Source organism: Morone saxatilis, unplaced genomic scaffold, assembly GCF_004916995.1.
Source record: "Morone saxatilis isolate NCDOM2014 unplaced genomic scaffold, NCSU_SB_2.0 Contig5, whole genome shotgun sequence".
NCBI classification, from domain to species: domain Eukaryota; kingdom Metazoa; phylum Chordata; class Actinopteri; family Moronidae; genus Morone; species Morone saxatilis.
The window spans coordinates 11,567,702-11,583,681 of NW_023340095.1; the positions used below are offsets into that span (position 1 = coordinate 11,567,702).

The 15,980-nt window shown below is 42.9% G+C and overlaps 1 protein-coding gene across 8 annotated transcripts in view; it reads right to left on the minus strand.

Moving 5' to 3' along the window:
* Positions 1-15,620, minus strand: part of dip2a (disco-interacting protein 2 homolog A) — a 77,047-nt gene extending 61,427 nt beyond the window's left edge. For 6 of the 8 annotated variants that reach the window (XM_035676301.1, XM_035676300.1, XM_035676297.1 and 3 more), the window contains exon 1: positions 15,016-15,592. In XM_035676301.1, the coding sequence (XP_035532194.1) occupies positions 15,016-15,139 (124 nt within the window). In that variant the 5' untranslated portion in view covers positions 15,140-15,592. Of the gene's footprint in view, positions 1-15,015 lie in introns of all 8 variants that reach the window. The other 2 variants (XM_035676294.1, XM_035676302.1) reach the window with 2 other exon arrangements.
* Between the last annotated feature and the right edge of the window lie 360 nt (positions 15,621-15,980).

The following is a 15,980-nucleotide window of genomic DNA, read 5'->3' on the forward strand; positions in this document are numbered from 1 at the left end:
ATATTGTGGCATAAGAATTATTGTAAATCTAACACTACTTCTATTATCCAGCTCACGTTGCCTAAATTCAGCAATTACATACTGTACCTGGCAATCTCAGTACTTTCATCACCATTGATACATAACTAACTTGTGAGTGAAATAAATTTCAGTCAAAATTTTATAAGCCAATAAAATTTGGTCTCTTCCATATTGAAGATATCAGTAATGGTATTATTTGATTTTCATTTAACAATATCTTCCGGTTACACCTAACCCCCAAATGGTCTGAGAGACATCTGGCCAGGTAATGTATGCAAAACAGTATAGAGGATGTCAATTCAATAGAAAGAAATAGCACACATTTTATTTGTTGTTCGGAGTATAATAAATAATGGATAGATCATAATTCACGGCTCTCCTGTCCTTTTCTCAGCAATATCCTCATTTCACCGAGCCCAGTGCTAATGATGACTCTTCACTCTGCTCGTCATTTTTCATAACCGCTGCCGAAGATCAAGGAAAGCCGAGCGGTCGAGATGGAGACCGAGGGGATCGAGCCACTCCAGAGTGTCCAAAGCAGCAGGTCAGATTCCAGCCACTCTGCAGGCAAGAGCACTCGCCTCGTTGAACATACTGCTGTGACCACTGCCAGCTCTACCAATGTACACTAACCCACTGAGGTAACCGGGCGCCCGACTGGTAGAAATACTGATCAAACCTCCTGCAGCATGTTGGGTTTCTGTTTTACCATGTTGAAGATATATTCTCTCGTACTCTAACTCTCTGTCACTCAGCAGCTCGTTATCTTCCTTCTATCCTTTTCTTTCACACATCTATGCTTCATGCTCCTTCCCATTACTACCTTTTTTACCATCTCCCTCATTTGGTCTCTTGCTTCTCTTCTCCATCCTCCAGCTCCACAATCAATATCCACCCCACTGAAACCTCAAGTGTTATTGTCAGTGGTCCAACTCCCGAGTGAGCCTCTCAGCGAGGGATCTGACTGGCAGACAGAGAGAATTGAAACCAGAAAACGTAGACGAGTAGATTCCAGCCTAAGGTGAGCTGAGGTTAGCCTCGTGCTCTTTAAACTGTGTGTGAGGGAGAGAAGAAACGAAGGGATCGACAGCAGACAGCTCCAGAACATCTTGTCCTGCAATAAAATGCGGTACTGTGCCCCAGAGAAACGCAACATGTCCTAAAGCTAAACTGCATTTATTGCTTTTATTCTGACAAACATGATACAAAGCCTTTGGGCTGTACCTTCAGAGAACTAACTCATTTACATCGGGTAAACAATCCCATAGATGTACGGTAGATTATGTGTGCTAGATCATGCAAATAAACAAACTGAATAGCAGCCACCACAGGGGCTTGTTTGCTCACGTCTGTCAAACAGACAACATCCTGAGGTCCATTTCACCAACTTCCTGAGGTATCCTGCCAGCTCTCACTGCGTCCTCGTACATGGGGAAAACAACCGAATAACACGCTCGTTCAAAAATTTCTCAAAACCATCCCGGGCCTTTTTCCAGCCCCACATTCCACATACGCCCACAATTCAAAGTCAGGCAGCCTTCGGACCAGGCAGTGGCAGGGCTGTTCACTGTTCTTCCAGGACATGTGGAAGATAAGGCAGAGGGAGAGTCAGCTGTGGTGATATTGTTTCGCAGGGCTCGTACAGTAACACTAGCCAGCTGATACTGTCTGCCAAATCCACTGCAGGCTAATCGGCCTCTATTAGCTAATGTGGTGAAGCTTCTGCCTCGCTAGGGAAATTAAAGAGTTTCGAGTTTGTCCCTTGGGAATTCATTATGTGAAGTTGAATGCAAACAGAGCCGAGTCAAATATTTGCAAATAATTCTTAGCATTGGTTTCAACCTGCTTGGAGCAAGAGATAGTTGAAGCTTACTTACTGAGTGCCAAAAATGGCTATTTAAGTAACACTTTAGGAGGGTTGACACTGTGTGTGCTGCAGCAAACAACATGCAAGTGGTGAACTATTAGGTTAGATTCAAACCTCAGGAATTATTGGCCATTCTTGAGGATATAACCGAGGGTTTCTAGAACTCACCGCAGGAATGCATGAACTTCTGTAACGTATTGTTTTAAAATAAACATCTCCAAAAATGCAATTAATAAATACCAGTCCATTACACCAGACAAAATATCCCTTATTTATGGAACCAGTGTTAGATTGCTGAGGGTGTGGTTGAACTTGTTAACTGATACTTCAAAAACAAGTGGAGCTGATCCCAAGACAAAAACAAACTCTTGTCCTGGCTAAGTCTTGTAATAGCATTTTTCGCTGAGCAAGGCATTCAGTGCTCCCGACCCTCCACCACTCCCTCCACAAAAAGAACAAGAATAAATGGTCAGTTCCAGAGAGAGACAGACGGGGCGGCCAGCACCAGGTCTGCTTTTGCACTTATCCTCTCTCACACACACACACACACACACACACACACACGTAAGCCAGGGGCCAAGCCCGCAGCCTAACTCAACAAACAGGCTGCGACACGAGGGAACAAGAGTATCCGTGTGTGTGTGTATTCATGTGCACACACATACATGTGCAAAGCCTGCCGACATTGGAAAAAAAATAAAAAAAATAACGGAGCAGAGTCAGGGGTCTCATATGATCGTCTAGGCAGACAGAGGCAGTAGCACATGGTCTCCAGCCAGACGCCAATTCCTTTCGCCCTAAAGAGAAAGTGCAGATTGATGGCAGCACTGCTGACGCTCTGCATTAGCATATCATTCGTCTTCTGTGACCTGCAGGGGATACAGCTACTCATCCTAATGCAGCATCAGTAACAGCGGGTCAGAGGTCAAGGCCTTGAGGACGACCCCGCCGAGGCCTGTAGACGGTTCATCTTCGCAACTCTTCAAGAAGACACGAGGCTAGTGATGTGACACCCAATGCGTGAAATACATGCAGATGTTATTGTAATGATTTTTATTTGCACAGCTCTTTGAAAATCTCTTTGGGAGTTTAATAATAAATCTAATCAACACCCTTTTTTTTTTTTTAGTGCTGAATAAACCGCCACAGAAAGGCAGAACATTGCGAGTGCTTTTGATAAAACATAATATTCCCAGTAGACTGACTGAGGGAATAAGGTGTGTCAACTCTATTGTTGCCGTAACGACCCAGAAAGAATGTATTTTTACTACTCTGCAGGGCTAGATCAATATGCATCTACAGAAAGAACAGTGATTGCAAACTCCTTTTCAAAAATGTTACACAGGCTGCACACACACACACACATATATATATTTCACTGCAGACGCTGTGACTGTTTCACCCAAGTGAACACACCATATAAGGATCCAGTGTTCATGAATACATAGCCTTAATTCTTAGCATTTGTTTCAACATGGTATTTACTGCATCAGTATAACTATAATCAGAGGGAAGTCATCCCTAAAAATATAGACTTGAAATAGTTTCCTGTGATTGTTTCTAGTATTCCCCGTGTTATTCTATGTGGCACAGCACATAAATCTGGTACAAACACGCTGAAAATCTAGCAATATGAAAAGTTTGCAAATGTTGATTTCCCTGGGGTCTGACCTACTCCAGCTGTTTCTGTGTAAGGGAAAATTTAAATCCAGGCCTCATTATTCCTCCCACTCCTCCTTCCTTCCTCCCCCCTTTTCTTCTCCTTCAGCTGACCCTCTGGACACAGACATGTAAATACAACTCTCTTTATAGATTTGACTTATCAAAAAAACCAAACCAAACTGCAAGACTGGAGTGGACTTGAAAGGCATGCTATCCTAATATAGAAACGGACTACTTACCCCCACTGATTTGTTTTCATTTTTCAGCACATTTTCAACAGCTTCTGCTTATGCTCTCACAAATGGGAGTTAACTACTCGTTTTAAAAGTACACAAAGGGCAGAAAACTGAAAAACGAGAATGAGCAGGAATTTCAGGATTCAGCTATAATATAGGTGACGCGTTCTCTGCTTTGACAGCAAGCCTTTGCTATGAAACTTCTTCCCATTTTAGTCTTATGGATCTTCTTCAGACATGGCATTTGTGGAACGCGTCCTCCTCTTACTATTCACCTCTCCCCACAATAAGTAAAGTCACTCGGTCATCATCAGAGTACTATGATTTAATGTCTCGATGGCTCTATATATAGGCCAGGTCTGACCTCGACAACAGTAAAATTAAATTCAGTTTGTCTCATCAAATTAGATAACAAGGAAAGGACAAGCAAGCAGCAACTCTGTCATGGGTTAGCTTTTCTGATTTTCAGGTCATATGGCTTACTCACTCACACACACACACCACACAATTGCCAATTACGCAAAGAATTGGAGGCTGCGGTAGCAAGCCTCAGGAGAAAGTTGCACTCAAGTGTGTGGGTGTCATCAGGGGCATGACACAGAAGGAGAGGCTGCCAGCAGCTATCCGCCACTTGTTGGCATTTCAGACGTGACTGTTTCTCCCTCCTAATGACAGACAGGGTGGAGGCAGCATGTACAGTATATTTGGGTTAACTGCAATTATTAGAGGAATGGAAAACAGACTTCTGAGATTCAACAACTGAGCTCCAACTGTCATCGTGAGGCCAGTCGCACACACGTTATGGGCCAACAGCCATGAGCATCAACCACAGGCTGCGGAGGCCTGTGACCTCTATGTCAAGAATGTTGTGAGTAAGAGCACGAAGACGTGACGTGTGCATGTGTGTGTGTTATATTAGATTACGGGTCAGCTTAAAGTTGTGTCCGTGTCATTGTTCCTTCCCAAGCGCCTGGGATTCCACAAGTACCACTGTGTGAAAAGGTTATTCAAAATGTCCAGGGTGTGTTTAATGCAGTGACAATAAGATGCATTTCATCAAAGTGTTCAGATGCCACATATTGTACACAGATACGTATGGACTGTCAAGGTTTACTGGTGAGTCATCTTCGCATCACCCATGCCTTAACATGGACAATGAGTGTAAGAGCTGGTTCCTCTCATCTGTACGCTAATTTTACAGTTAAATAAAAAGCAGTTTACAGTAAGAAGTTTGGTTCATCAGCTGCAGAGTAAAAAGCACTACGCTCCTCTCTGAACTCCTTATCAGTAAACACATCTGGTGTGTTCGTGGTAGTGCCAGAAAAAACATCACAGTGATTACTTTAGACTTTGAACATACATAGTATGAGAGGTCATGCTCATACATCATTACTCAAGAATGGAGATTGGATGCAATCTCCTTAGATAGAAGTCCAATCTGCCTATAAAAAGGCCACTGAAAGCATGTCAAATTTACAGAACAGGGATATGTTTTAGCTTTTTTTCATAGGTAGAGAAGAATACAAAGAATATAAGGGAAAGAAGCCTCGTGGAATAACATTTAACTTGCACAGTAATCCTTTAACGGTGCTTTGATCAAGAAACCGTTTCAAATCTTCAGAACGGAGACAAAATGGCCACATTTTTTATAAGTTTTCCTGGCAGTATTTGACTGTGTTGTTATTTCATGGCTGAAGTGCTTTTTGAGTTCAGCAATGGCGACCGATAATCAAGAATGTTTAATCACAATGTATTGAACATGCACTTAGACAGTTCAACTCCATCTCTCGCTCTCTTTCAAATGTGTAGGCTATCAGCAGATGGTTGTGTTTTACAATGAAAAAGCGCCATCACTTTACACTTACACTTGGGTCTCGTGTTAGTAGCTGTGGCCATCGTTTCAACTCGCCACAGAGACACATGCACAGTCAGACGATCAGACGAGTTGTAAACAATTTGAGGCAGATAAATTGCCTTTACTCTCTGGGAGTTTCTTTAAACCTCTATTACAGTCTGATTGCTTATGTGTCTTGCCCCATCTGTCTTCATTTTAGTGATTTCATCATGTTCTCAGGTATCAGAAATTGGCAGGTAAGAAGTTAATGTTACAATCATGATGGCCACAGTTGCAAAATAAGTTATGATAAACCAGAAGGCATACTAAGGCAAACTGTTTTAATGGCATCATCAGCAAGCTAGTTTTTTTCATGTTTAAATATTAATTACTAGTCACCTGAGTCTTCATATCCTACATGTTTGCTACTGACTGCCTGTTTAGAAAGGGTATGTCTTCACTTCTTTCACCCAGGGTGCTAAAAATGTAAATTTGCTAGCTCTTAAATGCAGCACTAGGCACTGGCTTAAAAGAAACTGTCACATAACAAAATAACTTGGATGTTTTATCCAGATGATTTACAACATTGTCTTACAGACATTCAGTAATTGTTAAATACTGAAAGAGACTGTTCGTCAGTTATGCCTTAGGATATTTAAATGCAGTCGTGACTTGCCCGCGCTTTCCGTCCCTCTTTTTATTCTGGCTTTACGGGTTCACATTGAATAACACACCGGGGAAAATCTCTGGGGATAGACAGCAGCAGAGCTCACCTAAAACTGTCTGCTTTGTTAGAGCAAACAAGCTGAAAACACGTTTCTCTGGTATGAGTTAAGTTTTATGTCTAAAAAAAGCCTGGCTTTAGCCCCATAATAAAACACTCACTCAGATGTATTTTATTCCTTCCCTCCCATATTCTACTGGGACACCAAAGGGAGTGAGGTAAAGCTTGGAGCCAAGGGGGGGCAACTCGGCCTTGTTCTGTTGAAAGGCTGGGACAACCTGCTATGCTATGTGCCTGTTGTGTGTAGTCTTGCCCTCCAGCAGTGGTGGGGATTTGGAGAACCCTCTCCTCATGGTTAAGTTGATAGGTCACGGCACATTCCAGACATTTTCTGTCTGTTTGTTTTCCACCAGGAAGGCTCACAATGCAGCCTGCTGCTGCTACAAAGGGCCCTGTTTGTCTTTGATCTGCGCATCACACCTGAGTAGGCCTAGACATTGATTGAACCGACAAAAAAAGAAATAAATAAATACATAAAAAGGCCATACTTTTTCTACAGATGTTACACTATAGTCAGAACAATGCGAGTCGGCATCACTCTTGGTAACAAAGGGAAGCATCAAAACTGCTTTTCCAGCACTGTTAACTATCTGGGCTCTCAAAAACTTAGTGCTTCCTCCATATTTTCACTGAGCGCTGCTTGTTGGCCAGCTGCTGATAGAGCTGAGTTCATAGACTCCACATGGTCCTGTCATGCTGTGCAGGCTGACCTCTGGTAGCTCCTGGCCAGAGAAGGTCAAGAGAAGCTAATAGGCGCTGAAGGCACTGACCAGTGCATCATTACACCACCTCTCTGGAATGAGTAATCATCTTATCATCTACTCATTTCAATTCAAAACTGCCAACTCCAGTCATTGGCAGCTTACATAACTGGGATTTCAAATAGCAATATAATCAGCACTCTGACAAGATACAGCAGATGATTGGGTAGATAATCAGATGCTTCTGTGAAGCCTCTTGAGGTTTCTTTTCCACATTTGCAGCCTTTATTATGAGCACGACAGGTTTTAACCATCAAGGGCTCACTTGCAAATAGGGAGCCAACACAGGAAAGGAAGAAAAAACAGAGCAGATTACTACAGAATGAATGTGTGAAAGGGCATATTGGTATCTTGTCTGTATGGCTCGACTGTCGATGTATTATCTACGTGGGTTCCTGATAAAAGCAGTTAGTTTAGGATCAAATAATCAAGACAGCAAAGCGAGATACTTGCAATGAAGAACTATTAATGATTTTTTACCTTGGGCTGTATATAAAGGATCCCTGCACAGCTCCGTGACCTCGGCCCTGCACCCCCCTTTCATCCTCTGCAAGCTATTCACTCAGTGCTTTGAAAACACAGCAGTACAAATGTTACGAACATACTGTACTTATGCAGGAAACATGACTAATAGAAAATACACTCTTACAGCCAATTCTTTATCTTTCGGAGGCAACTCGGCTATCTGAGGAGGACTCTGTGTGTTTTACTGCGAGTGTGATTGGCCCAGAGAGAGGCCAGATTGAGCTGTGGTGTTGCGGTGGGGTGATGGTCCTTAGCTGCCATCCAACTGTCTTGCTAAGCCTGTCTCCACCAGATGGGCACATAGAGGGTGAGGGATCAAAGATACAGACAACACACACACACACACACATAGGTGAATGGAGAGCAAATAATTTACACCAGAAAGCTGATAGTGGCAGAACAAAAGACTCGCTGGGCAGAAGAATGCCGTGCACAGAGCAGAGTGAATTTTACAATGTGTCCTTGAAGTGGGGCATGCGGCTTGTTTGGTCAGCAGATCTCCCTGGCGCCAGTGCCCGCTGTTCTGCCCTGCTCTCCACTGTACATGCCATCTCTCGCGCAGCAAGGACACATACAGTGCCGTCACTAGCGCTAAAGGCAGAGTACCTGGCACCCATTGCAACGAAGAAAATATTCAGAATCTGAGGGAATATTTTAAGTTGTGCAAAATGGTGCTCACACTTTTATTCATTTAAAAAATGTCCCTGGCTGAGTGATACCAAACGCTCCTTCTGGCCAACCACAGAGCTCACTGGTCTCAGGATGGACAGGATGGTGGCCCAGCTAGAGGCTGGCACCATCTTTCTACGGTTGTCTTAGCAAAGAGCCAAGTCTCTGGTGGGCTTGAAAAAGATACATATACACTCATCTGATTCGAATGGTTAAAGGAACTCAACTGCAGGAGACTACAGGAAAACGCATGACACATACAGTTCATAAAGTAGGAGCCAGTTTATCTGCCAGTAGCTCTCAATATAAGGATAAACAGTGCACAGCCCTCGTTTATGATTTTAATTGGCCTCAGTTATAGCAAACTATGTTACCTTAGACACAACAATTGAAGTGTACGGCTAGCTGTCTTAGTTAATAAGAGTCCGTGTCTGACCAGAGTAATGAAATGCACAACATGTCAATCAAGCTCCGCCGATACTAAGTGTAAGATACTCATTCACTGGCACATTTAGCTTTTGTTCTTACTTGCACAGTAAATTGGAAAAGACTGCTGTCTGTCACAAGCTGTGACTGTAGGAGTGTGGCGGTGTAATCAAATTGTGCAGCGGTTTGTGCCATCAGTTGTAACCATAGCAATAAAGCACTATATGCAATAAAACACTGCTGAAGTAGCAGCAGTAAGTCAGTGAAACCTTGTGGTTCAGTCAGTTAAGACCGAATGAAATGTCATTTTTTTGGCATTCATGCAAAAAGTATCTTAAGTTTAGGAAAAAAAATATTTCCACAGGGACATAAGAAGTAGCTGGGGAACAATATTTGCTGAAACAATAAAAATGTAGAGCAAAAATGATGGAGCACTAAGTGGATTGAAAACAACTTAATCAATTACTATTCTGCTAACCAACTAATCCTTAAAGTCACCTGTCACATACAAATATGTTAACAAATATTTACTGCTTCTAAAATTAGATGCATTATTTTCTCCATTTCACATAACTGTTGCATGAATACCTGTGGGTAGACCACATTGTTGATTAGTTAATGGGTTAAAATAATAGATCAGTTGATAATGATAACCAACACTGGAATCCTAAGCGGGCAGTTCCAACACAGGAAACCACAGGGACACCAAACTCACTGTGCTGTGGAGAAATCCTGCTCTGTAGACTCAAACAAAGAAAATACATGTTTCTACATATTATATTCCCACGGTGCCATCCATTAAATATTCATGGCTCCTGTAAAGACAGAGACAGGATGTTGAAGAGTACTGTAAAGAAAACAAACAGGCAGGATCTACAGTAGTGGATCATTGTTGGGCTACAATGACACACAGCTCTGTCGTTTACACTTAATAAATGGAAAGGAGCACCTTGATAATCCACCCAGAGACACAAGCAAAAAGTAAACGGACCAAACATGTGCACGGTCTTGCATATACAGGCAGAAGCATATGAGAGCAGCACAAGAATCTGAAGCTCTACACTGAGGCACACCCTTGAAATATTTATGACCCACCACGTTCTATCCTCCGCTATGGCAGGGGCAAAGCAAAGCTGCCTCTTTATCTCCGAGCTGGACTTTACAGAAGCTACAGCAGCCAGCTACCTCGCTCCAAGGCTCAACATTCTTCCCCTTTGGATCCTATTACAGAGCAAACCAGCAGCCATGTACAAAGGTCCTTCAGTAATCACCCTGAATCCTACATGTTCTCAAAGCTCTTCATGGAGAATGTGATTCGACATTCGTCAAATGTTTGGTTTGGTTTTGCTTAACAATAGACTGAACTCAGTGGGCGTTATTTCTTGGTGAGTTGGTGGTGGGAGTGAGTGACCACAGAGAGGAGTGAGTCAGGACCAGTACGCGGTCATTCCCTGCACGGAGTGGTCTTTCCTTCACAAAGTCTGTAGGCCAACTCACTGGGGTTTTCCTGTACACTCATTCTTTCCAAAAAAGAGGTTTTATGAAACTGCTGGCCTCAAAAGCTATCCACTAACCCCACCTAGTACACAGGCCTATGACCTTGATTGTATAATAGGCCTATATAACGCGTTATTGTAGGGTTTTTCGGTTGGATTAAAATCATAGCTTGCAAAAGATATTTTAAGGCTTTTTATGCATCTGGGGAAAATATGTCATTAATAGCCACATATTTTAAAGACTGGGTTATAAAATTATTGTTATGATACCAGATATTATATGGATATTAAAATGTGCTTTAGACATTGTGGGATTGTAGCCAGAGAAGTCTAGGACAGCTGCTAACTTGTTTCTGTTCAGCAGCAAACTGGGTGAAGCTTGTAGCCTCAGGTCATAACTGTGGATTTAAACCAATGAGAAACTCAAACTAGCTTGTATGGAAAAATCCAAACTACTGCTTCAAGGTATGGCTGCAATAGTGGATATAATAAGAACTAAAGTAGGATTTGTCCTCTTTATTGTGATGCACTGCAGAGGGGCAGTGATATGGATGTCTTTGTGGTCACACTGCAGGTATTTCCTCATGCACTAGCTTCATTTTATAGCTATTTCTTTATTTGAGGCTGTTCTCTCTCACACATTAACTTTATTTTTGTTTCTTTCCTGTCTGCCTACTTTAGCACATTGTGTAATGCAGTCTTTTCATTACAGTTGAGGGAGAAATTAAGAGCGCTTGTTCCGATGGGAGGGGTCTCCCGGCTAATCAAAGCCCCGGTTTAGGGCCCTTGTGAACTTTCAAACGAGGTGAAAAAATGATTTACTGTGGTCCATAAAATTCACACCACTGATCATTACACCATCAAGCCTCTATCTATCAGTACCACAGGTTGACAAGCATGTGTAAGTTTAATCACCACCATCTCATTACAACTACTTGACGGCACCGGTTGCCTCTTTACCTATAGGTCTACAGTGAATAAAGTCTCACCGTATCTACGTGATTAGATAAGGTGAAACTTTAATGATCTCCAGGGGGAAATTGGGTCATTGCAGCAGCAGGCATAAGGAAACAGATAAGAGTAAGAACAAATCAAAACAGCATTACAAAGACTGGATAATCTGTTATCCAATTATCATGAAAAAACAAACGCAATGACCAACCAGGGGTTTGGCAGTTTACCAGCAAACACCAGCACTGGACTAAAAATGACTTTGTAATCAGAGGGTTTACAGAGCAAACAAAGGAGGAGGGAAGAAAAGCAGGGAATGATAGAGTGAGCCTATGAATTACTCAGCAGACACGTCTCCCCCTCTTTCCTCCCTGCAGGAGATAATGGGGATCATTCGTCTTCTTGCCCTGCTTTACGCCCCATCTTCTGGCCACTCATCTGCATCCAGGTCAGCTGAGAAATACCACAGGTCCTTTCCAATAACTCTGATGTGTAGAATTTCGTGGGCGGCGATTTCTGTCTACAAGCATTGTTGGGAGAAGCCACAGCGACCTGTCTCACAAAGCAGAATTACCAATTTAACTGGACTGCACGGATAAAAAAAAGCCCCTAAAAACACTCCCTACCAGCTTCTTACTACTACGTGTCCTATATCAAAGGACCAGGATTGAGGACTTGTAGGTGCCATTTAGTGGCATCTAGCAGTGTGGAGTCGACCATGTTGAACCACCATGTTTCTACAGCCCAGAACGGAAACAACATTTTTTTTACGACCACTGTAGTTTCCCGTACACACTTGGACCTGGAGGGTGAGGTGAGGACGTTGCAGTCATGAACTAGAACCCACTACCACTGCCACTCACCACTCTACAGCCACACGCTGGCTCTCAACAAGCGCACAAAATGTCGCAAACTCCATCTAATTTAATAAAAATACACGCTCACCACGACTCGCTCTCTCTTAATCTGATTGTTGCTTATTTAGTTAGAATTATTTGTTGTTATGCAGGAATTATAAAGGTTTAAAAACAAATGTTCATGGGCTGTAACCTAAAAACTCTCTTTTACTTCCTTTCCTTTTTCCCACATTTAAAGCCATTCTAGGTTTACCTCAGTGAAGGTATCCAGATTATTTAGTAATCCTGCTTCACGAGCTTTCCAATTATATAACTACATTGACACGTTGAATAACTGAGCAGCATTGTGACAAGTTATAAACAAAAAGAACAAATGCACATTCAAAGTAACGCAGAGGGGATACAGCGACCTAGTTGTAGCCTACAGGTTATCAGAAATGACTGAGTGGTTGGGTTACAAGTTCTCATTAACAAAAAAAAAACCCTTATCTGAGGAGAGTAGAGTGAAGCAATGGAAACATTTTAGGACACATACTCCCTAAGAAATTAAAACAGAGCAAGATAAAATGAAAATGAATGCATCTCTAGAGGAAACACTATTTATTATAACCACAATAAGAGTGCACAGATTGTTTATTTCACACATCAGCAGGCCAAAGCTGCTGACGCTTGGATATTATCTAGCTGAGCTGCTGGCTTGTCTCAAACTAATGTTATTCCAATGGCTGCTGCTGCTAAACTGCTTAAGAAAACATACATGACACATCTATTCAACGTCATGAATAATACAGCGTTCCCGCACACTCACACACACCCACCGGCACACTCATGCATACTAAAAACCGACATGCGTCTCCCGATGGAACATGCCTGACTTTAAATCCCTATAAGAAGAGCTCATTGAGAAGGATCGAGAAAAAAAAACCCGCAGGATTCTCAGGCTCTCATCTCCTTCCAATAAAACAAGTCGTCTATTCTATCCTGAGACAGGATGCAACGGGGAGGCAACCGAAGGGCATCACGGTGAGGTGAAGAGTTCACAGCAGCGCACAGGGACAGGATCTGAGAGTGGAAAAAGAGGGTGACTTCTCTTTACCCGAAGGAGAACGACATTGTTTTCTTTGATCGGGGAGAAAATAGAGGAAAAAAGAGAACGAGAGGCAGAAGGCAGAGTCCAGGGAGATACTGCTATCAGAGCTCCAACATGGCAGGATGTGACATGAGGAGAGCAGGAAGAGGAAACTGGACAGATATAGATTCATTTGGTAGCCGCTCCTGAAAACATGTCTATCCCATTAGGGGGCCTCAGTGGCAGTTAATGTGCTTATCAAAGCGTACACCTTTGGTCTATTCCTGACCCTAGTATGGTGCTAGCACACGCAGCTAACGTGGAGAAATAAAAGACGATCCATTCAAAAACGGGTCAGTGGGTTTTCCATTATTTCAAGTTCTGGGACTCCACTTAAGAGCTTGTAGAGTTTCTCCAGAGTTGGAAAGAAACAGGGTCACACCCCGGGGTCAAATCCCTAATCTAATCAGACTTAATGTAGGTCATTAATTAGTATGACTTTACCACAGCTCGGTTCATTTCACCACGTGAGAACCACTCAAATGAAAGGAGCACACTTAAAACAATGAGTCTCATTGAACAAAAAAACAAAAGAAACAAAAAGCTTTTGGGAAAAACATGCACCTTCTTATTTAAGGATTTCAAGTCAACAAGGGGATGAGTCCAGCTTTATTTACTCTGCACAGTGCTGAGGGAGTACAGTTGAATGTTAAGTCCTTCTAGCACCAAATATGAAGAAAACAAGAGTCGTTTTTAGGACGCATCGTGTGAGCAATGATGACAAATTTCACGTTTAGTTTACACGTGGCTCCAGAGAGGCTAAACTCTCTGTTGAGACGGTTTTAGTACAATCAGCTACATAAATTGTGTCGCTGGTGTAATAAACCATATCAGTAAACAGTGCTTACTCATCGTACAAGACTTTGTACAGGTACGTGGTGTCGTTGTGTTTCCGTCTGTCTTGTTTCGTTCTCATGACAAAAGGAAAACTAAATAAAATCAGATGAAACTTTACAGAATTCGGTGACTTCACTTGGACCAATGGAAATTTTAATTTATTTATACTTTTTATAGATCTGAAGATGCAACATCTCCATGTTCAAGTGCCTCTCTTTGCTCTTTTGCACCAACATTCATCAAACTAAAAGGTCAAAGAGAGGATCTAACGAGCACACACACTTACACACGTGCACTAATATCAGCTAAATTCTTGGAAAAACTTTCATAAGGATCCTAATATTTGCTAACATTGCCTTTGTTTCAGCTTCTCTGATGATCTTCTAATTTCATGGTTCGCAGTCAGAAACCATTACAGAGCTGGCTTCTGGTCAGATTGGTATTGGTTCTCAGCTCTGAACTTTCCTTTTACATAAACTTCAACAGGGACCTCTGGTTGTGCGAAACACTGAGCCTGAAAACAGCAGCATGGGTGTGTCAGCTCAGCTGTTAACATTGAGGCAGATAGCCATCTGATCAAATATGGTATCTGGAGAGTGGTGATATGGGAAATGTTAAAGAACAGCCTGTCTTTATCAGAAATAAAACCCAATCGATGCAACCATTAACCTGTGTGGTTGAGTTTACCAGCTGCCTGTGTTGCAGTAATTGTCCTTCCTGATGAGAAAACTACAGCAGAAGTTCAGTTTTGGGAATGATTTCGGGATGCTGGCATGTTTTTTTTAGACATGTTCCACAAAGGCGAGATAAAGGGCGGTGGTTTCTGATAGTCATGTCCGTGAACAATGTTTAAAGCACCTCTCCGTGGGGGGGAGAAAACAAACAAACAAACAAACAAACAAACAAACAGCATGCTCTGGCCTCACTGTGCGGTAGTTCGGGTACATGTTGTCAACTCACCCTCGGAGAGCTCCAGCTCCAGCTCCGCCAGCTTCTCCCGGACCTCCGCCGGCAGGGTCATAGCGACAGCCGGCGTGGGCTCCAACATCATCGTCAGCAACCCGGTGGAGGTTCTCTCAGCCATAGCGGTCCAGTACCGAGCACGAATAAGGTCCACTGGGTCGCAGGTGAGGAGGACAATGCAAGCAGAAATAACCACACACACACACAAAAAAAAAAAAATTAAAAAAATTAAAAACAACAACAACAACCCCTCCTCGCTTGGTTTCGGCTAGGGAGGGCAAACAGGGTGTTTCTCCCGTCTCGCTGCAACGTCGTACAGATGTGTGAGAAATGTCTCCAAAGCGTCATGACACGACGAGCTGAGAGACTATCGAGACACACCTGGCTGTGTGTGCGCCTCCATGTAAGTTAGTGTGTGTGTGTGTGTGTGTGGTGGGGGGAGAAAAAGACAACGGTCCTGCCGGTGTCTCCGTGTCTGTTTCCCCACCTCCTCTTCACCTTCCTGACTGTCGGCGGCTGCTTTCACTCGAGCTGTGTGGGGAGAACTCATTCAACTCCTCACTCGCTTCCCACGGCGCAGTCGCCATTGCATCATAGCAACAGCAGCCCTGGCCGTGCGCGCTCCCGAGGCCCTGCTCCTGGTTGTCTGTGTGCGTGCCCGTGTGTGCTGCACGCTTGTGTCCTTTCCTGATGTTCCTCATAAAACGTGGCTGCCTCCTGCTGTCTCAGTGGCGGTGCTGCGTGGCAGTGGTGTAGGCTGAAGGCTTTAGGTGTTTGGTAATTGTTTTGCATGTCACACACACACACACACACAAAAAAAACTTGAACTGATTCTTGATTTCCTGGCTGCTAAAAAAAACAATGTGTATAGTGAGGATATTTTGAATTACCACAAAATATCTGTGGCTGGTTAGTATACCAGATATAATACTCAACTCGGTAACACTTTATATAATGAGTAC